Source organism: Castanea sativa, chromosome 9 (assembly GCF_040712315.1).
Source record: "Castanea sativa cultivar Marrone di Chiusa Pesio chromosome 9, ASM4071231v1".
NCBI classification, from domain to species: Eukaryota; Viridiplantae; Streptophyta; class Magnoliopsida; order Fagales; family Fagaceae; genus Castanea; species Castanea sativa.
The window spans coordinates 9,359,811-9,382,141 of NC_134021.1; the positions used below are offsets into that span (position 1 = coordinate 9,359,811).

General features: G+C 32.0%; 1 protein-coding gene across 1 annotated transcript; it reads left to right on the plus strand.

Annotated features, from left to right (window-relative positions):
* The first annotated feature begins 1,472 nt into the window (after window positions 1-1,472).
* On the plus strand, window positions 1,473-4,575 carry LOC142610345 (fructose-bisphosphate aldolase 6, cytosolic). The gene is made up of 3 exons (XM_075782149.1): window positions 1,473-1,719; window positions 2,995-3,222; window positions 3,457-4,575. Exons 1-3 carry the CDS (start codon window positions 1,692-1,694, stop codon window positions 4,275-4,277), a joined length of 1,077 nt encoding a protein of 358 aa, XP_075638264.1. The 5' UTR covers window positions 1,473-1,691; the 3' UTR covers window positions 4,278-4,575.
* Window positions 4,576-22,331: the final 17,756 nt, after the last annotated feature.

Below are 22,331 nucleotides of genomic sequence, written 5' to 3' on the forward strand. Positions count from 1 at the left end.
AGAATTCTTGAGCCCAAAGTCTGACCTCCAAAGCCCAAATAGAACGTCAACCTTATGTCACTCAATACCAATGTTGTTTTATTATATACTACTAAAAATACAACATTCCTCTTATTTAGAGGAGTACCCTACATTAGAGAGATTGTAGTTATACAAAATGATTAGTTAATAACTCACGCAATACATGAAAATTTTAATATAATATAATTTTATCTAAAAAAATTTATCTTCACCTTCTTTTATGTTATATATAAATATAAAATTTGATAATTATAATAGTTATTAATAGATATTTATTTTGAGTGTATTTGTATATATAACATTAAATATGAATTTTGATATTTATTAATAGGTATTTATTATGATTGTGTTTTATATGAAACTATTAATACAAATAATTATAGTAATAATTATTAGATATTTATTATGATTGTGTTTGTGAACTATCTACTCTATCATTTAATTGAGAGTTTAAATATAGAATAATATTTAAGTTTGATTAAATAATATTGATGTTTTAAATTGTTAGAACATAAATATATTTGTGGAAAATTATTATAAGGTGAATAATAAGTCTAATATCTTTAGTTTAATATATACTATACATAAATTTTGAATAGCTCTTAAAATAATTTTTTAAATTAAGTATTTTCCAGAAATCATTATTGGTGATGAGAAGAAGGGTGTTGATTAATAAGCAAGCTGTCCAATCAATTATAATTGTAAAAGAGAAAAAAAGGGTAAAGATTAAAATTGGCCCACCATAATAATATAATAATAGATGTAGTGAATAAATATATCTCTTTTAACGTTTTTCATAATCATTAACCTGACTTGTTTATGACTATCATATGATAAAGATGATTTCAATTGTAGACTCGCATGAATGTGATGTCAATCTTATCAAAATTTAATAAATTTTATGACAAAATTCTCTCTAACATAACTTGAAACGAGTTAATTTTAAATGTTTTGGTTTATGCTGCATACGACTATTATATAAGATATTTTTTAATACACATATGTATTCTAAAATATTGCTACCTTGAAAATTTTTGTGTATTTTTATTTGAAAACTTATTAGAGATAATTATAAAGTTCAATAAGGTTAGGTGATATACTCTACAAAGTCTACCCCAATAAATATAAGTTTTTTAATGAAAATTTTTTGACATAAGCATATTAATTAGTATAATTTTTGCTTAATTAAAGTTGTCAATGTGAAATTCCAGTATATCAGTTATACTTGGAATTGCCTAATAATTACTCATTTAATTCAATTTACTCTCACTTCTCTGTGTGTTTTTTATAAATAGAAAAAGAAAAAGAAAAATGCAAATGTGATTGAGCCGACATGGGCTGTGGAAGAGAATATTCCAGAAGGGATCCGGCCCAGGGGCAAAAAAGTAAAAGAAAAAGAAAAAATAAAAAAGGGCACTTTAATAGAGCGTCGTGATCTACAATGTTTGCTTGCGAAAAAAGCCAAATAAAGAAGCGACAATACCGATACTACACATCTCTTCTCACTTAACTTTCTCATCCCACACCCACTCTCTCTTCCAAATATAAAAACCCCTGGTATTCTCCCAAACCCTCTCTCTCTCATCTCAGTTCTCTCTTTGTCTCTCTAAAACTCTCTCTCAAAAACGTCCTTAACACACACACTCTCTCTCTCTCTCAGACTATCAACCATGTCTGCTTACCAGGGCAAATACGCTGGTATGAACCCTAAACCTTTTATGTCTCTTTTTCTTTTGTTTTGTTTTATTTCATGTTCGCTTAGATCTGGAAATTCTGTCTAGTCCTATTGTCTTTTTGACGTCGTATATGTGTTTGTGTTTGTGTTTGGTGTTTTGTGTTTTTTTTCTTTCTGATAGACGATTGCTTTGATCTGGTATTTGTTTGATCGTATATTGTTGTAGGTTCGCTTTTACACTATTATTAATCGTTGAAAATTGTAGTGGCACGGGCTTAAGGGTCTTGATCTTTCCGATTAATGGATCTGACGGTTGATCGATCAGGGAAATCAAGACTAGGCCTATAATTGCCGTCAGATCCGCTTACTTTTTATATAAGTTCCATTTATTTATTTATTTTTTTGAGATCTTCCATATGGTGATAAATCGAATATGAAAAATATGGTTCCAAGTTTATAAAATTAAACATCAGATCTGATTTTTATTTGCACTTTTTTAAAGTATGGATTTTGGGTTTATTGCATAGTTACAGCAATATCTGCCTTCTGATTGATTGCCTAACTATTACTGTACATGAATAGTAATTATTTGCTCTTTGGATCCATAACATTGTGTTGTGTTGTGTTGTGTGTATGTGTTTAATTTATTGAGTTATCACACTTATCACAAATTAGCGAAAACCTTGGTATTTGGAGATTGTGTATTGTATGCCTTTTAAAAAAAATAACAAATGAATTATTGGTCTATATAATAGTTTGTTCTTATGTTTGGATATTTAATTTCACTAGCTGGATTAATTAAAATTCATTTGATTTAAACTATAAATTGTGGGAGATGAGCAACCCTGCTTAAATAAATAGGTTTAATTTCTTTTTACATTTACCAAACTTTTAATAATATAATTTTCATGTAAATAGTAATTTAATCGTATTGGAACTTTGGCCATGGAGCTTTATGTAAATTTGGATTAACTTAATAAATTTAATTTTTTTAAAGTTTAGTGAGAGAATATGGGCAGGGTATTTTCAAGTTAAAACCGCGTCTTCTAAGACAAATTTTGGTAAATAACATATGATATTATAATCCTTGCATTATTCTATGCCCTTTTCCTGAAAGTACTGAATTTAGAAGTTTGTGGTATGCACAGCTTTTTTCCTTAGCCCAGGTATTGTTCACCTTTCTTATTATGTTGTTTGCGCTGCTTGTTGTGGACAAGTCCTGTGGCTGTTTCAGTTTTAATTCATTTGTTTTTCTGATTGTTAATTTACGCGTCTTCTGAATGTTGTCTGCTTTTCAGATGAGCTCTGTGCCAATGCTGCATACATTGGTACCCCCGGAAAGGGTATCCTTGCTGCTGATGAGTCAACTGGCACAATCGGCAAGCGTCTTTCCAGCATCAATGTTGAGAATGTTGAGGAGAACAGGCGTGCTCTCCGTGAGCTTCTCTTCACCACTCCTGGTGCCCTCCAGTACCTTAGTGGAGTAATTCTCTTTGAGGAAACCCTCTACCAGAAGACACATGACGGTATTGTGATCATATTAGTATTAATTATTCTGAATGGGTTTCAATTTTTCTTTAAGATTCATGTGGTAGAGAGAAATGTTTTACTTCAATATCCAGGTTTTAGTACAATATTTTGAAGATACAGTGTTTGTGCAAGATTTAAGAAAGCCTCCTGTCTTTATTTTACACTTTTTAGTCCTTCTTGGGTAGCTCTTTCTAGTGACAGCATAAAAATCTCTATTTTTCACCTTGCAGGTAAGCCCTTTGTTGATCTTTTGAAGGAAAATGGTGTTCTTCCCGGCATCAAGGTTGACAAGGGTACAGTTGAGCTTGCTGGAACCAATGGTGAGACCACCACCCAGGGTCTTGATGGCCTTGCACAGCGTTGCCAGAAGTACTATGAAGCTGGTGCTCGTTTTGCCAAATGGCGTGCTGTCCTCAAGATTGGCCCAACTGAGCCATCTCAGCTTGCCATCAATGAAAATGCCAATGGATTGGCCCGATATGCTATCATCTGCCAGGAGAATGGCCTGGTCCCCATTGTTGAGCCTGAGATATTGGTTGATGGACCCCATGATATTTTGAAGTGCGCTGATGTGACCGAACGTGTTCTTGCTGCTGTATACAAAGCTCTTAATGATCACCATGTCTTGCTTGAGGGAACCTTGTTGAAACCCAACATGGTGACCCCTGGATCAGAAGCACCTAAGGTTGCACCAGAGGTGATTGCTGAGCACACTGTTAGGGCTCTTCAGCGAACAATGCCCGCAGCAGTTCCTGCTGTTGTGTTCTTATCTGGTGGTCAGAGTGAGGAGCAGGCAACTATCAACCTAAACGCCATGAACAAATACAAGGGAAAGAAGCCATGGACCCTTTCCTTCTCCTTTGGACGTGCCCTTCAACAAAGCACTCTCAAGGCATGGGGCGGAAAGAAAGAAAATGTGCAGAAGGCCCAGGCTGCATTCCTTGCTAGGGCTAAGGCCAACTCAGAGGCAACTCTGGGAACCTACAAGGGTGATGCAACCCTTGGTGAGGGTGCCTCTGAGAGCCTTCACGTGAAGGACTACAAGTATTGATGAAGCTAAAAGCTTCTAGTGGGTTTTGCGTTTTGTTTTGGAGAGTTAATGGCGGTATGGGGTATAAGGTTGTCCTATTCTCAGGCATAGAGTTAGGGCTGTTCTTCAATTTTCTTTATTACATGTTTTAGTAGGATGATGCTAGAGTAATAATGCTTGAGTAGCATTTGCCTGGTGAGCTTGGATTTTTCGGTTGGGAACTGCTGATTGATGCTTCTCGTTTGTGTTTTTTAAACCTTTTTTCCTTTTTAACCAAGTTTAATGAATTATGGACTGTCATGCTCCAATTTATTGTGAATGTTGCTTTACTTTTTTGTTTGTAATTGTTTTGGAGGGTTTTGGTTAATACATATTTGGCTGTTGCCTAAACTTGGATCTATGTAGGTCCATATCTGCACTATTATGTATGATGTTTGAAATCGGTCTTTCCAGCAGGAGTGTGACCAGTTGTAGGTAGAGCACACCACTTTGGCAGAGACTGGGTTTAGGGGATTGTTATTTTGTACGGCTCTGTTTCCCAATAAAAAGCGCGTATGCACCTGATACATGCATCATTTGATAAGTTCAACAGGTAGTTCTCTGTGAGCTATTTCTGCCTCCAACCTGGTTTACATAGCAACCCTTGTTGAAATAATGGGGCAAATTGCTAAGAGCTAGAGCCATGAGTAAAATTGAAGAGGGAGACACAGAAGACAGTAAATCAAATATTCGGATGGAGAAAGAATTTTTCTTCTTCTTTCTTTTAATGAATAATACTAGCATTAAGTGAAAGAAGAGAGAACCAAACAACAAGAAGTGATTTTAAAAGGTTTTCTAGAAGTTTGGCCAAGGCAATTTCATGAATCTTTGGTGAAAACATTTTTCAAGGAAAAATATTTTTCTAGATAGTTTCATGAAAAGAGAGTATTTTCCGAGAAAAAGAGTTTCCTTTCTTTTGGAGAAGGGATTTCCCAATAAAATGGTTTTTGAAGGCAAAAACATAATTTACATTATGTTTGGTTGTAGTTGGGAGAAGGGAGAGAGAGGAAAAGAGGAAGGGAAGGGAAGGGAAAGAGAAAAGAAAAATATATTTTCCTTTGTTGTGTTAGGAAGTAAAGGAAAAAAGAAAAAAAGAAAGAATATATTCTATCATTGTTTTGTTTGGTTTGCAAAGAGAAGGAAAAGGAAAAGGGAAAGGAAAAATATAAGTTTTCACATTTGAATATGGCTTGTGTCTAGTATATTATTGCATTGAAAACGTTGGGATCCTAACGTGTCCAATGCAATTGATGCATTGGACACAAGCTCTTCCATTCACATTTAGGCCCTTCACAAAAAAAAAAAAATAGTAACTTTTAAATCATGAGGGAGTATATTAGTAATTTCATGATATAAAAGTCAAAAGTCTTCACTTTGCACTCTCTCTTCCCTTCGCGTACTGCATAATTTGGGCAGCTGGGCTATTAGCAAAAAGCTGGGCCCCAAGAATTTTTTTTTTCACTTCAAATAAGCCCATTTTCACTTCTCTCATCCTACCAGACCAAGGAAATTAAATCTCTTTCCTCCTCATCTTTTGACAAAAGGGTCCATTTTATATACATTGTGGATAACAAAATTAGCTTCTCCTAAAGTATAGTTAACAAACTACGTTGAAATAGTAACTATTAAAGATCAAATGGGACTAGAGCCCTGGCTATGGGTCTATGGCTTCATTATTTTGTGATTGTTGCAAGCAGAGCGTGAATCGTTTTACCACATCACATTTTTCATGAAACTAACCACATTGCAGATGGTCTGGCTAAGAGAGGAGTAATGGAAAGAAGTAGTCTAGTGGAATATGCACAATGTTCTACTTTTGTAATTAATCACTATAAATAGGATCATTTGGGAAAAGCACTCCCAGAGAGTATTCCTTAACATCCTTGAACGCTTGACTCTGTCCAAAGATGACTAATGAACCAACTTTTGTAACTACTATTTAATCAAATAAAACATCCCCTCTTTCTACCAAAAAAAAAAAAAGGATCAATTTTAAATAAAATTCCTCTTTGCACCAAAAAAAGAAAAGAAAAGAAAAGAAAAAGATCTAGCTTGAAAAATTAAATTGTCAATAGCCACTTAATATGAGAAGAGTGGTTCTGTTGATGGGTAATCAAACTCGGAGCATTGGTTTCACAAATCAGTTATTTACATTCCAATATAGTAGCTTTTAAAACTGCAAATAAGACAGCACAAACTTCGGATTTCAAAGGATTTTGCTCCACAATTAGATTTATCTACATAAAAATAACTTCCTTCTTTGTATGTCCCCCAATAGTTGCGTCAAAATTAACCTTCATGTATTGGGTAAGAGGTACCTGCTTACTGATTCTTGCTTTTCTTCACCTACAAATTCCCAAGAAAACAAATGATCAATGTAAACCTTGTTAACATGACAACTTAGAAGCATAGAGTCTAGTACTTCCCTTTGTTCTTGTTATCCAATTATTATCACAACAGATTGCTTTGAATGGGGTAAAGTTCTTCAACTTTCATTTCAGGATTTTCACACTGTCACCATATTGATAATCAATTTAACCTAGTCTAATATATAATTGAATTTTATTTCAAAGATTTTGATAAGCCATGGTGAATGTGCCCATGTGATTTTTAATAAAGGTGATGTATGAATAAATGCTCTAGTGTCCTTTCAACTACTCCACATAATTTACTCAAAAAAAAAAAAAAAAAAAACTACTCCACATAAGGTGCACTCGTTTTCTTCTATATTTATTCTTTTTTTTTGGAGCACTGAACTTTTTGGAATGACTTGCCATGCTATCTTTAGGCTTTGTTTGGTTGAAGTTGAGGGAAGAGAAAGGAAAAGAAATGAATAGGGAAAAGAATATAAAACCATGCTTTTTTTGACAACCCTTCTATCTTTTATATGTGTTTGAAAATGGGGAGGAAAGGAGAAAAGAATAGAGAAAATTTACTTCTCTTTTCTTTGTTTGGTTTGCAAAGGGAAGATAAATGGAAAGAAAAGTATTATCTTTTTTACTTTTATACCCTTATGAAGTAAATAGAATAAAGGAATTAAGTATAGTTGTCAAAACGTGAATCATATCATGAATTAGATTTAATTTTTCTATATCGTATCATGTATCTTAAGATACATAAACACTTAATAAAATTTATAAAATAATTACATATATACATATATAAATGGTATATTTATTATAAATTTTGAATACATTTAACTAATGATTAATTTATTCATCACTTATGTAATAATATTTAATAAGCTAATTAAATAAATCAAATTAGCATGTGTTTATAACATACATATTCAAATTGATTAAAATTAAAAGTGATAATACATTACAAATTACCCAAAATAATAATTTCTTTTTATCATATTCATCATCTTGCCTAATCAATTCCATCTTAAGTCAATGTTATCATTGCGTTCATCATTTTGCAAACTTATTTTTTCATTGAAATTATCTTAATCATTATCAATATTTAATATCTCTTTTTGTTCTTTTATTTTAATAAATTTTTTCAAAAAATTTCTTCTTGGCATTCTAATTTCTTAGACTTATAACAATAATGAAAAAAATAAAAAATAATTATATTGTCAATTAATACCTTATTCATAGTATAGAAAAGAAATTTGAAAATATAAAAGTGTAGTGTAAGTGCGTATTCCAAATTTTGTAGGAGAAAGAGGGGGGGAAAAAACTTGTGGACAAGTTATTTATTAGGCTAAATTAAGTAACCCAATAATTTTGTGTTAAAAACAAGTCTAACAACTTGTTAGATTCAAATAAAAGTACAAATTTTAATATAAAAAAATATACGATTTTATAATATGATATGATATGCACACTATATCGTACGATTCATCAGTATTTACAATACGTAACTTTTTACACTCGATATGATACGTAATATACCATATGTATGGTAGATTGTTCCAAAGTTTGTAGGAAAAAGAGGGAAAAAAAAAAAACTTATGGACAAGTTATTTTATTAGGCTAAATTAAGTAACCTAATAATTTTGTGTTAAAAACAAATCTAACAACTTGTTAGATTCAAGTAAAAGTACTAATTTTAATACAAAAACTCATTTTAATGTATACGTCTATAAATCGTATGATATGTACGGTTTTACAATATGATATGCACATTGTATTATACGATTTGTGAGCACTTACAATACGTGACTTTTTACATACGATATGATACGTATTATACCATATGTATCATGATTGTACAATATTGAAAAAAAAGTAAATTTATAATTCTAAAAAGTCAAACTTTGCAGCTAAAACTTTTTATATTGGTGTTTCTCTCCAATTCCGTCCAATTTGGGCGGAAATCAAATTGTGGGCCCAGTTGTATTGTTTTATCACTTGTTTTTCTTCTTTCCTATCAACCAAATGGTGGAAGCTTCTTCTCTCATTTTCTCAACATTTGTAGAGAATTACTTCATTTGATATTCAGATTTTGTAAAGTTCCTTGAAGAGTTTGGGACCTAGACCATTTTATCTTTAGGATGCATGTACACTTCTTTTGGGATAGTGTACATGTATTATATTTGTGTTGTATCTGTATTATAACAGTGTCCTATTTGCCATGTTATAAATTTTCAGAATTTGCTTATATTGACGTATTGTATCCGTACCCATATATGTGTCCGTGCATCCTCGCTTTACCCTCACTTGTGTTTTAGGGGAGATGTATTTGCAGGATGACAATTCCATCTCAATGGTTTTCAACACTTGCTTTCTGACCCATCTAATTGTGTTCTTAAGAATGAGATAAGATACCCAATAAAGGTTTTCTTAATTTTCATTTCTTGGTTTTGTAATAAATCCTTTTAATTCTAGCACCCACGAAGCATTCCATATATCTAGTGCTACCCAACTGTTAGGTCCGTTTCCTTAAGAGGTCTCTAAATTCTCAAAATTGTATTCTACATCATGGACCACAGTTTGTTATAGAAGCAATCCAAAGTTAACTGTCTTTTAGGTACTTTGCTGTCAATAATTTTACCCACAATTAATTCTCTTTCACAAGGATACTCCAATCCAGTTTAGCAGTTAAAGGCATTGTTATATATGTTCCATTATTTTTAATTTTAAAGGTAGTATATTTTTCCACTTGAATCTCACATTACCTATAGCTAGTTTTAAAGGTAGTAACAATTTTGCTCCATATCTCTTAGGTAACAACTTATATATGTAGATGGTACCAAATCTAAAATTTGAGTGTACAAATGTGATTGTGCTGACACTCTTGCTAGAAGAGGAGCTCTTCTCTCTCAAGATTTTGTTTTTTATTTGGAACCTCTGGAGGTTTTCTGGTTGCTCAGCTTAAATGCTGATAGTGTTTTGTATAATCGTTCTATTAGCTCTTCTGGTGCTAGTTAGTATTTGACTTTTTGTTAATGAAAAGCCTCTTTTACCACAAAAAAAAAGTGTACAAAAAATCTAGATAGATAGTTTTGTAAAGTTGTTGAAGTAAAATTAAAAAGAGTCTAGTTAATATATACTTTTAAAGCACATATTAATTATTCATTTTAGAAAATTTTCTATAAAAAATTGAAAAAACTATAATAAAAATTAGTGACTTTTTTTTAAAAAAATTTTCATAAAAAGTTTTCGAAAATAATTTAAGAACGTATGTCTTAAGGTCTATGTTAGGAAAACCCAATTAATAATACCTTTTGCATCCATAAAATTGGAAATCCATGGAAGAAAAGTACATTACCGAGATAAATGAGCTTGACCTGACCAAGATATGGAAAGTGCTGTGAGTCTGTGTCACTGTGTCCCTTGCCGGTGGTCCTGGTCGTAGTCCTTGACCTTGGGAAATTACCACCTTTTTTGCATAAGGATGCCTAAATTGCATATTGGGTAGAGGAATTCTGAACCATTGGTATTCACAAAACCCCAAAATACCTCATTAACGTTGTTTCTAATTTGGCCATGAAGGTTAAAACGGAAATAAGACTAAGATATCAGGAAAAAGTTAATGAATGGCTATGGATTTATAATATATATATATATATATATATATATATATATATATATATTTTTTTTTTTTAAATTATAGAAAAAATAATTAATTTTTTGATGATTTTTTTATATTTCTTATAAAATTTGTGTCAAAAACTTTTTTTTTTTATTTTAATTTATTAATAATTATCCTAAAACACCTATTAACATAGAGATATTATTCACAAAATCTGATAGCAAAGTTCTAATTTTTTAAAAATATAATTATAATATGCTATTAACCACGCAATTTGAACCATTTTCCTCCAAATCTTTGAAACACTTTGTATATGAAGAGATGCCAATTGAATTACAAGACCTTTAACAACATTGTTTTAATTAATATTTGTGGAGCAAACACTCTCATCACTCTAGCTATGAATTAAACACCAGAACCCTTGTGTCAAATACATGAGCTCACGCAGTTATCTTTTGTTAATTTTGATAACTGGGATAGGATTTTTTTTTTTTTGGCTCTCCTTCCCAATAATTAGCGTGTATGCACCTGAATCCTAATACATGCATCATTTGGTATGTTGGAAAATTTAGACCCCGATTGATAGAATTAATAAGTTTTAAACTCAAATTGTTAATTAGATTTATTATGTATAAAACTTGTTAAAACAAACAAATATCAATATCATGCACAATGAAAAATTAAATAAGACAAGATATGATGACTCAGGAAACCAATAAAACAAACTAGTTTCACAGTAAAAAACCTGGGAAGAAACCTTTTCGAAAAGCAATTCACTATAGTAAAGAAAAATTTCAGATCTAATACAAAACATTTGTCCCTAGAATCTACAATCTCCGTAGATGAACTTACGGCAGACACCTTCTACCGCTTTAGAACTTCTGAACTCTTCAATATATGAACGCCACCATTTGATGCACGGATCCCAGTATGTGACTAACTCTTTTGCACGAATCTCAGAACGTGACTAACTTCTTTGCACAAATCCCAGTATATGACTCACTCACCAACTTAAGGAAGAAGAATGTTGGCTGCAAAGTTCTTCACTTCATCAATAATGAAGATCAAGAAGCACTTGGTTACAATACCTTAAAGCGCAAAGACGTAGATGAACTTACAGCAGAAACCTTCTACCGCTTCAGAACCTCTGAACTCTTCAATATATGAATGCCACCTTTTGATGCACGGATCCCAGTACGTGACTAACTCCTTTGCACGAATCCTAGAACATGACTAACTCCTTTGCACGAATCCCAGTATGTGACTCACTCATCAACTTGAGGAAGAAGAATGTTGGCTGCAAAGTTCTTCACTTCATCAACAATGAAGATCAAGAAGCACTTGGTTACAAAACCCTAAAGCGCAAAGACGTAGTAGCTTCTTTTAGAGAGAATAAAACATCGGTCACCTTTTGCATGTGTTCTCTTTGTATTCTCTTTTGTGACGGGCTTCAAAATAAGCCTTATATATGTCTAGGATTGTGAAAAAAGAAACCCTACACAAATACATAAGCATGAGTCTAAAATTAGATCTGAAAAACTGATTTTCGTAATTCTTGATAGATAGTATCTATCGAGCAGTTGTTGAGACCTCGATAGATAGAATCTGTTGAGAGTTGTCGAAACTCATTAAACCTCGATAGATAGTTATCTGTCGAGAGTTGTCGGGAATTTGTCTAGCTTTAATGAACAATCCTTCTTTACTTGTTTCTTGATCCAATATTCATGGCTTTAATACTTGGCTTGAATAACATGTTTCTTGAAGTATTAAATACATCCTAGATCTACCTAATTACAAGTAAAGTGCGTGTTGTTAAAGAATTAGCTAATTACATAAAATATTGACATATGTTCCTAATATGAATCACATATGTCCTAACATGGTAAGTTCTACAGGTTTTTTTTTGTGAGCTACTTATGCCTCCAATTTGGTTTATGTAGCAATCCTTGTTGAAATAATGGGGCAAATTGCTAAGAGCTAGAGCCATGAGTAAAATTGGAAGGTTAATACGTGAATAGATTAAAGTTCGTCTTTTGTTCATAACATCTTTTCCTCTTCTGTTTGGTGAAGAAGCGTTGGTAGCAACATTCTTAGAAAGCAAAGAAACTCGGATTGAGATCAGGTGCAATACGTATTGCACTTGATGCAATTGTTATAAATGGTTGAGATTGATAGTTGCAAAAAGTAATGCAAATGTTATGAGTGGTTGAGATTGATAGTTGCAAACAGTAACTTTCAATTTCAACTATATTGTATCGGATCCTAATCCAAAAAACTTTGCATTGACTGTCTTATTCTTTTTCCAATTACCGTGGCCAAAGAGAGCAAAGTAACTTGGCTCATTGCCTTGCTAAAATTGAAGGGAATTACCACGAAATTTCCAACCTGTGAGAAACAAAATATAGAGAAAAAAAAAAACACATGCCAAAGAAAAATAATCACACGCACAAGATAGTATTTACGTGGTTCAGCAATTTGCCTACGTCCATGGAGTTGCAAGAATTTCACTATTATCAGGGGAAAAAAAACAAAGTGCGGCTACAGTCCTTTTTCTCTCTCGAAAATGACAACCACAAAACCCTAATTACAAAACAACGTTTTTTACATTCTCCGCTCCATGGACTAAATCTCTGGAAAATCTCCCATTAAAAACCACGCAACATTATTCGGGTAAGGTCGGGTCGTCAACTGGATCAACACATAACTAGGCTCCACAAAGCCCAACAGAAACCTCCCTCCATAGCTAATTGAATGGTTAGATGGTCGCTCTACTGTTCACTACACTTTCTGGACCCATTCTCCTCAGCACAGGAAGTTGCCGTTTGATGAAGTTCCTCAATGGAAATCTTGTAAGAACCTCTTTATGATAGCTTCCCTCTTTTAGTGTCTGCTACATCATGGACTCATAATTGTACCCTAAGCAGTTGTATTTGGGCGCAGCATTCGGTCTACATCAGTATAAATGACTAAAGTAAATTCAATCTGTCTATTGTGCTCATTAATTTCTTCCAAATGCCAATTAAGATTTAAGAGGGAGACATAGAAGACAGTGAATCAAATATTCGGATGGAGAAAGAATTTTTCTTCTTCTTTCTTTAATTAATACTACTTGCATTAAGTGAAAGAAGAGGGAACCAAATAACAAGTAGGGATTCTGAAAGGTTTTCTAGAAGAAGTTTGGCCAAGACAATTTCATGAATCTTTGGTGAAAATATATTTCAAGGAAAAATAGTTTTCTAGATAGTTTCATGAAAAAAGAGTATTTTCCGAGAAAAAGAGTTTCCTTTCTTTTGGAGAAAGGATTTCCCAATAAAATGGTTTTTGAAGGTAAAAACATAATTTACATTATGTTTGGTTGTAGTCGGGAGAAGGGAGAGAAAGGAAAAGAGGAAGGGAAGGGAAAGAGAAAAGAAAAATATATTTTCCTTTGTTATGCTAGGAAGTAAAGGAAATAAGTACAAAAAAATGAATATACTATCATTGTTTTGTTTGGTTTGTAAAGAGAAGGAAAATGAGAAGAAAAAATATAAGTTTTCACATTTGGATATGGCTTGTGTCTAATGTATTAGTCCATTGAATACGTTGGGATCTTAACGTGTCCAGTGCAACTAATGCATTGAACACAACTCTTCCTTTTACATTTAGGCCCCTTACAAAAAAAAATAGTAACACTTTTAAATTATGAGTAAATTATGAGGGGGTATATTAGTAATTACATGATATAAAAGTCAAAAGTCATCACATTGCTCTCTCTTCCCTTCTCTTGCTGCACAATTTGGGCTGCTGGGCTATTAGCAAAAAGCTGGGCCCAAAGAAACTTTTTTTCCCTCCAAATAAAGCCCATTTTCGCTTTTCTCATCCTAACCGACCAAGGAAATTAAATCTCTTCCCTCCTCATCTTTTGTCAAAAGGGCCCATTTTATATACATTGTGGATAACAAAATTAGCTTCTCCAAAAGTATGGTTAACAAACTTTGTTGAAATAGTAACTATTAAAGATCAAATGGGACTACGGCTTTAGCTATGGCTCCATTAATTTATGATTGTAGAGACCTATTAAGCAGAGTATAGACCGTCCTACTACGTCACGTCTTTCGTGAAGCTAACAACATCGTAGATGGTCAGGTCAAGAGATGAGCAATGCAAAGAAACAGCCTAATGGAATATGCACAATATCCTACTTTTGTAATTAATCCTTACATATGAGATCTTTTGGAAAAAAAAAAAAAAAAAACTCCCAAATAGTGTTCCTTAACATCCTTAAACACTAGACTCTATCCAAGGATGTCTAATAGACCAACTTTTGTAACTATTACTTAATCAAATAAAACATCCCCTTTTTCTACCCAAAAAAAAAAGAAGAAAAAACTGTTTTAAATAAAATTCCTCTTTGCACAAAAAGAAAAAGAAAAAAAGATCAAGCTTGAAAAATTAAATTGTCAATAGCCACTTAATATGAGAAGAGTGGTTCTGTAGATGGGTAATCACACTCAGAGCATTGGCTTCACAAATCAATTATTTATATTCTAATATTGTAGCTTTTGAAACTGCAAATAAGACAACACGAACTAAGGATTTCAAAGGATTTTGCTCCACACTTAGATTTATCTACATAAAAATAACTTCCTTCTTTGTGTTTGCCCCAATAGTTGCGTCAAAATTAACCATCATGTATTGGGTAAGAGGTACCCGCTTATTGATTCTTGTTTTTCTCCACCTACAAATTCCCAAGAAAACAAATGATCAATGTAAACCTTTGTTAACATGACAACTTAAAAGCATAGAGGCTAGTACTTCCCTTTGTTCTTGTCATCCAATTATTATCACAACAAATTGCTTCAAATGGGGTAAAGTTCTTCACCTTTTATTACAGGATTTCACACTGTCATCTTAATTGATAACCAATTTAACATAGTCTAATATATAATTGAATTTTATTTCAAAGATTTTGATAAGCCATGGTGAATGTGCCCATGTGATTTTTAATAATGGTAATGTACGAATAAATGCTCTAGTGTCCTTTCAACCACTCCAAATAAGATGCACTCATTTTCCTCTATATTTATTCTTTTTTTTTTTTTTTTGGGAGTACTGACCTTTTTGGAATGACTTGCCATGCTATCTTTAGGCTTTGTTCGGTTTATAAGTTGAGGGGGAAGAGAAAGGAAAAGAAATGAATAGAGAACCATGCTTTTTTTTGACAACCATGCTATCTTTTATATGTGTTTGAAAATTGGGGGGGGGGGGGGAGGAAGGAGAAAAGAATAGAGAAAATTTACTTCTCTTTTATTTGTTTGGTTTGCAAAGGGAAGATAAATGGAAAGAAAAATATTGTCTTTTATACCCTTATGAAGTAAATAGAATAAAGGAATTGAGCATAGTTGTCAAAACGTGAATCGTATCATGGACTAGATTTAATTTTTCTGTATCATATTGTATATCGTAAGATACATAAACACTAAATAAAATTTATAAAATAATTACATATATACATATAGAAATGGTATATTCATTATAAATTTTGAATATATTCAACTAATGATTAATTTATTCATCACTTGTGTAATAATATTTAAAAATCCAATTAAATAAATCAAATTAGCATGTATTTATAACATACACATTCAAATTGATTAAAATTCAAAGTGATAATACATTACAAACTACCCAAAATAATAATTTCTTTTTATCATATTCATCATATTGCCTAATCAACTCCATCTTAAGTCAATGTTATCATCGTGTTCATCATTTTGTAAACTTATTTTTTCATTGAAATTTTCTTAATCATTATCAATATTTACTATCTCTTGTTCTTTCATTTTAATAATTTTTTTTATAAAAAAAATCCTTCTTGGCATTCTAATTTCTTAGACTTATAACAATAATGACAAAAATAAAAAATAATTATATTGTCAATTAATACCTTATTCATAGTATAGAAAAGAAATTTGAAATAAATATGAAAGTGTAATGTAAGTGCGTGTTCCAAATTTTGTAGGAGAAAGAGGAAGAAAAAAAAAAAAACTCATGGACAAGTTATTTTATTAGGCTAAATTAAATAACCTAATAATTTGTGTTAAAAACAAGTCTAACAACTTGTTAGATTCAAATAAAAGTATAAATTTTAATATTAAAAAAAACTTATTTTAATTATATGTCTATATATCATATGATATGTACGATTTTACGATATGATATGCACACTATATCGTACGATTCATGAGCACTTACAATATGCAACTTTTTACACACATCCATATTATACCATATGTGTTGAGATTGTACAATATTGACAAAAAAGTAAATTTATAATTCTAAAAAGTCAAACTTTGCAACTAAAACCTTTTATATTGGTGTTTCTCTCCATTTCCGTCCAATTTGGGCAGAAATCAAATTGTGGGCCCAGTTGTACTGTTTTATCACTTGTTTTTCTTCTTTCCTATCAACCAAATGGTGGAAACCTCCTCTCATTTTCTCAACATTTCCATTCTTTTCTTTTCAAAGGGGTTTTCTCAACATTTGTAGAGAATTGCTTCATTTGATATGCAGATTTTGTAAAGAATTTCCTTGAAGTGTTTGGGACCTAGACCACTTTATCTTTAGGATGCACAGACACTTCTTTTGGAATGTCGTAGCTGTGTCATATTTATGTTGTATCCGTATTGTAACGGTGTCCTATTTGCCATATTATGTTATAAATTTTTAGAATTTGCTCATATCAACGTATTGTATCCGTACCCATGTCTGTGTTTGTAGATCTTAGCTTTACCCTCACTTGTGGTTGAGGGGAGATGTATTTGCAGGATGAAAATTCCATCTCGATGGTTTTCAACACTTGCTTTCTAACCCATCTAATTGGGTTCTTAAGAATGAGATTAGATACCCAATTAAGGTTTTCTTAAGTTTCATTTCTTGGTTTTGGTATAAATCCTTTTAATTCTAGCACCCACGAAGCATTCCATATATCTAGTGCTACCTAACTGTTAGGTCCGTTTCCTTAAGGGTCCATTTGATTGGAGAGATGGAAAACTAGGAGGATAAAAAATGAATGAAGGATAGAAAAGTGAGATGATAGAAAATATATAATTTTCCCTCATGTGTGTTTGGTTGGAGGATGAAAAAATGGAGAGATGAAAAAGTTATTTGTTTAGTTGAGGAGAAAAGTAGGAGGATAGAAAATATAGTTTATGTAAATCTACTGTTATATCCTTATTGCATAATATGTAAGAAATAATTTATATTATACTCATTAAATAAAAAAAATATTACTTATTGTAAGGACATAAAAGTTTTGGGGCCTAACCCCACTTAGAATAGTGAGGTCTGTACCTCCAAATTAGACCCAAACAGATAGAATTTGTTTAGAGACTGGGAAAACAAGTTTGGTGATGAATAAATCAAGTCAAGGTCTAAGTCCGAAGATTTAAATAAGAAGGAATGAGTTGGAAGTGAAGAACAAGTAGTATTAATGCTTTTCTCAGGTTAGCCCAAGGACAAATTTTTACACAACGATATGCACTCTTCTCTTCTTCTTTCTCTCACCACTGTTCTTGTTTTAAACTCTTCTTGATTTTTTCCGGATCCCTTCATCTCAAAACTTTCTTCCTTTATATACTCTTTTCCTTCTTGCATCCTAGCCTTCCACCTGTATCCTTCTAGGTTCTCCTTCAGATACTTGTTCCATTAAACTTCTATTGAAGGTGGTAGAAGGGGCTGCTTAGCTGTGAATCTACTGTTCTAGTGTCATTTTCTCATTAATGCAGCTGATAAGGTTGTTTCCCAGACATTTAATGTGGATGCAGTAGGTAAGTTTTTACAGGAACTTCTTTCAAATGCCCTGGGCTTCTCCTAAAAGGCAACCCTCTCCACTCGAGCTTCTAGGAGATATTACGTCCCTTCCTATCTTCTTCTCGGGTAAACTAACTCCTCGGGCTCAAGGTGCTTTTGCCAACGAACGAATAACGGTTATTGCACTCTTAGTCCTCTTCGGTCCTCGGGTCCCCACACTTATTATTAATTAAAATTATTAAAATAATATTTTAAAAAATTTACACATCATACATGTTATATTATATTATTTTTACTTGTTATTATATTATATTATATATATGTGTGTGTGTAAGAAAAAAAGAAAGAAAGAAATAAAGAAAGAAAGAAAAAAATGCTGAACACAAAGAGAGGAAAAGACAAAAAGGAAAAAAAGAAGAAGAAACAAACGACTCGGTTGTTGTGGTGTAGTGGAAACTCGGAAGGGAGGGAAAAAAAAAATTTGTGGCATAGTTGGTTGCTCTTTAAAAGAGGGTTAGAAGTGTAAAAGCATGGCTGAAGCAACATTTTTGAAATCAACTAAGTTTTTTCTCTATTTTGGAGAGAAAACTTTTTAGTGGGCAAGAGAGAAAACATTAGGACCCCACCATTTATTTTTCTTCCTTCCCACCCAACCAAACACACTTCAAAAATGTTTTCTTTCCTATTTTCTTTCCAAAATTTTCTCTCCACCCAATTTACCTCCAAACAAACACACCCTAACAGATCTCTAAATTCTAAATTTGTATTCTACACCAAGGACCACATTTTGTTATAGAAGCAATCCAAAGTTAATTGTCTTTTCGGTACTTTGCTGTCAATAATTTTACCCACAATTAATTCTCTTTCACAAGGATACTCCAAGCATTGTTATATATGCTCCATTATTTTTAATTTTAAAGGTAGTATTATTTTCCACTTGAATCTCACATTACCTATAGCTAGTTTTAAAGGTAGTACCGATTTTGCTCCATATCTCTTAGGTAACAACTTATATATGTAGATGGTACCAAATCTAAAATTTGAGTGTACAAATGTGCTTGTGGTGACGCTCTTGCTAGAAGAGGAGCTCCTCTCTCTCAAGATTTTGTTGTTTATTTGGAACCTCGAGGTTTTCTGGTTGCTCAGCTTCTCTAGTGCTAGTTAGTTTTTGTTAATGAAAAACCTCTTTTACCACCCAAAAAAAAAAAAAAGTGTACAAAAAATCTAGAAAGATAATTTTGTAAGGGTGGTGCAGTAAAATTAATAAAACCCTTTGCATCCATAAAATTGGAAATCCATGGAAAAAAAGTATATTACCGAGATAAATGAGCTTGACCTGACTAAGATATGGAAAGTGCTGTGAGTCTGTGTCACAGTGACAGTGACCCTCGCCGGTGGTCCTGGTCCGGGTCCTAGTCCTTGACCTTGGGAAATTACTACCTTTTTTGCATAAGGATGACTATGTTGCATATTGGGCAGAGGAATTCTGCATCATTGCTATTCACAAAACCCCAAAATACCTCATTAACGTTGTTACTGATTTGGCCATGAAGGTTAAAACGGAAATAAGATTAAGATATTAGGAAAAAGTTAATGAATGCTTGAAGAGCATAGATTTATAATCTATTTTAAAAAAATTTATAGAAAAAAAATAATTAATATTTTTTAATAATTTTATCATTCTCATAAAATTTGTATTAAAACTTTTTAAAAATAATTTATTAATAATTGTCTTAAAGCATCTGTTAATATAGGACCAAATATTATTTATATAATCTAATAGCAAAGTTTTATTCTTTTAAGAAATAATTATAATATATTTTTAATCACGCAGCTTGAAATTTTTTATTTTAAACCCTTTAAGCCCTTTATATATGAAAATGTGCTAATTCACCTTTAAGACGTTCGGCGGCAAAGTTTTAATTATTGATTGTGGAGCAAACACTGTCATCACTCTAGCTATGAATTAAACACCAGAATCCTTGTGTCAAATACATGATCTCACGTAGTTGTCTTTTGTTAATTTTGATAACTGGGCCAATTGGGCCCAGACTGATTCATTTTCAACTTCCAACCCTTAAATGCCACCCCGTTTTCTTTAAAACAAGTCTATCAAAAATATAAGTGAAAAAGTTAATAGTTATCTTAAAGATACTGGTTTATAAATATTTTTTTTTAAAAAATTTATAGGAAATGAAAAAGTAACTAATTTTTTAAGAACTTTTTATATTTTTAATAAAAGTAATATTAAAAATGTTCAAAAATAGTCTATTAAAAAATGACCTAGGTTACTAGTTAACCAGACCACGCCCTCAAAAAAAAAAAAAACAATTGGGAGAATGAAGGATTAGTGAGATCCATGCTCCTTGATACTACTTAGCCCAATAGTAAGCAGCGACACAGAAATCATAGGCGTAAATAAAAATCTTTAAGATGGGCTTTAAATGGTGAAGAAACACCCCCCCCCCCCCCTCCCAAAGGCTTAAAATTCAATTCACTATAAATTTTATTTATTTATTTATTTTAAAGAATACTAAGTATTTTAACACATACATAAAAGAAAGGAAAAAAAGTTTTTAAAGAAACTAACAATGGTGTATATCTAAAAAAGCCTAATTCTTAGATACACAATACAGACTTTAAACTTCTATAACTCATACTCATTTTCCAGTGCGAGATTAACCCAGTATTTTTTCTTTTAAGAATTCTAAATATTTTAATACACACACATAAGGGGAGAGGGAGAGAAGGGAGAAAGTTAAAAAAAAAAACTAACACTAGTGTATATTCAGAAGGACCTAACTATTGGATACACAGCAAACACTTCGCTTTGTTTGGTTTTTACTCTTTATCCTTTGGACATTTTGGCAAGAGAGAGAACAAAAAGAAGATAGACAAAGCAGAGCCCATTAATAAGTAATAACTTCCCCCATTAATGTATTTACTCCATTTTGTTATCTTTGATCTTTCCCATCACTTTTTCTTGTTGCTTAAAGAATGCAACACTATTGCCAAGGGAAAAGTTGAACTTATAATCAGAGAATTTGGTTTTTCTTTTTAGAGGGGAAAGATAAGGTATTGATGGTTGCCAATTATGGCCAAATTTTTTTTTTTAAGCACAGACAGTGTTTTTTAAAATATGGGATACGTAAAAAAGAGTGGACAAGGCACTTTTTTTTTGTTTTTTTTTTTTTTTGGTGTTAGCTCAGTTACAAGTCGCATCAATGGCATCACCAACAAAAAGCCGATCCACTTCAAAGTTTCAATTCCCATTTTTCCATGATTGTAATGTAATTTCGTATCCTTTGACTGCTAATGACTGAAAGTGTCTCTGGGCTTTGGGACAAAGAAGTTGGGTTCCAAATTGAAGGAAAGAGTAAAAAAAAGAAAGAGAAATAAAAGCTGAGGGAAAAGTAAGCTCTGAGCTATGGTACACTTCAAAAAAAAATTTTAATTTGTATTTGATAGAAAAAGCTCTGGTACTTTGAAACAGTGACAATGACTGTAATGTCTCTCATTGTTTGGTTCCCCCTGGTGGGAAGCTTCTTTACTCTTTCCTAAAAAAAGTACAGGTAGTAACTGTCTCGGAGAGTATTACGTATTGACACATTTTCTGTGGATAATAATAGACTATGCATGTGTGGTACCTTGTGAAGCTTGTTATAGAAGAAAGAGTAAGGTTTCAGCAAAGCCTATCCCATCTGTCTATCCATCTTTCTCTCTGTCTGTATAATGCCAAAAATGTCTCAGCCCTTTTCACCATCGTACTCAAATTCCAAAGTAGCTAGTGGCTTCTTGAACACCTACTTTTTAATTTTATATTTCTTTATCAATTCAATGGAAAATGCCAATCAATAAGTCGAGGATAACATTTTTGATAGAGTTGTGTTTTGTACGAATAAGCTGTTTTTACGTACGTCTTTAAACTTAATTGAAATCGTTATTTAAAGTTACGGGTTTTTTAAGCTAAGGAGTTACAACTTTAATTGTTTTTAAGAGTATGTAAAATTGGATAAAACAGTTTGTGTACAATAAATTTAAATTTTTTTTACAAATTTATTTCTTTATAACTATTTTATAATGATGTGTTATTATGCTTTTATGTTAGAATTTTTTTTTCTTGTATATGTTTTATTTTGGTTTTCAAGAAAGTAGATTAGATGTTACTCCATTATGATGGGTTTTGTCAATAGTTTTGTTAAATATTGTGTAACATAAGAACCACACTAGTTGTTAAATTTGATAACTGTGTGTTAATGTAAT

Excerpts from the sequence above, each read along its gene's own strand:
- LOC142610345 (XM_075782149.1), top strand. The coding sequence starts at position 1,692 with ATGTCTGCTTACCAGGGCAAATACGCTG. Across the intron at positions 1,720-2,994 it reads TTACCAGGGCAAATACGCTG|ATGAGCTCTGTGCCAATGCT; the intron begins GTATGAACCCTA and ends TCTGCTTTTCAG. Across the intron at positions 3,223-3,456 it reads CTACCAGAAGACACATGACG|GTAAGCCCTTTGTTGATCTT; the intron begins GTATTGTGATCA and ends TTCACCTTGCAG.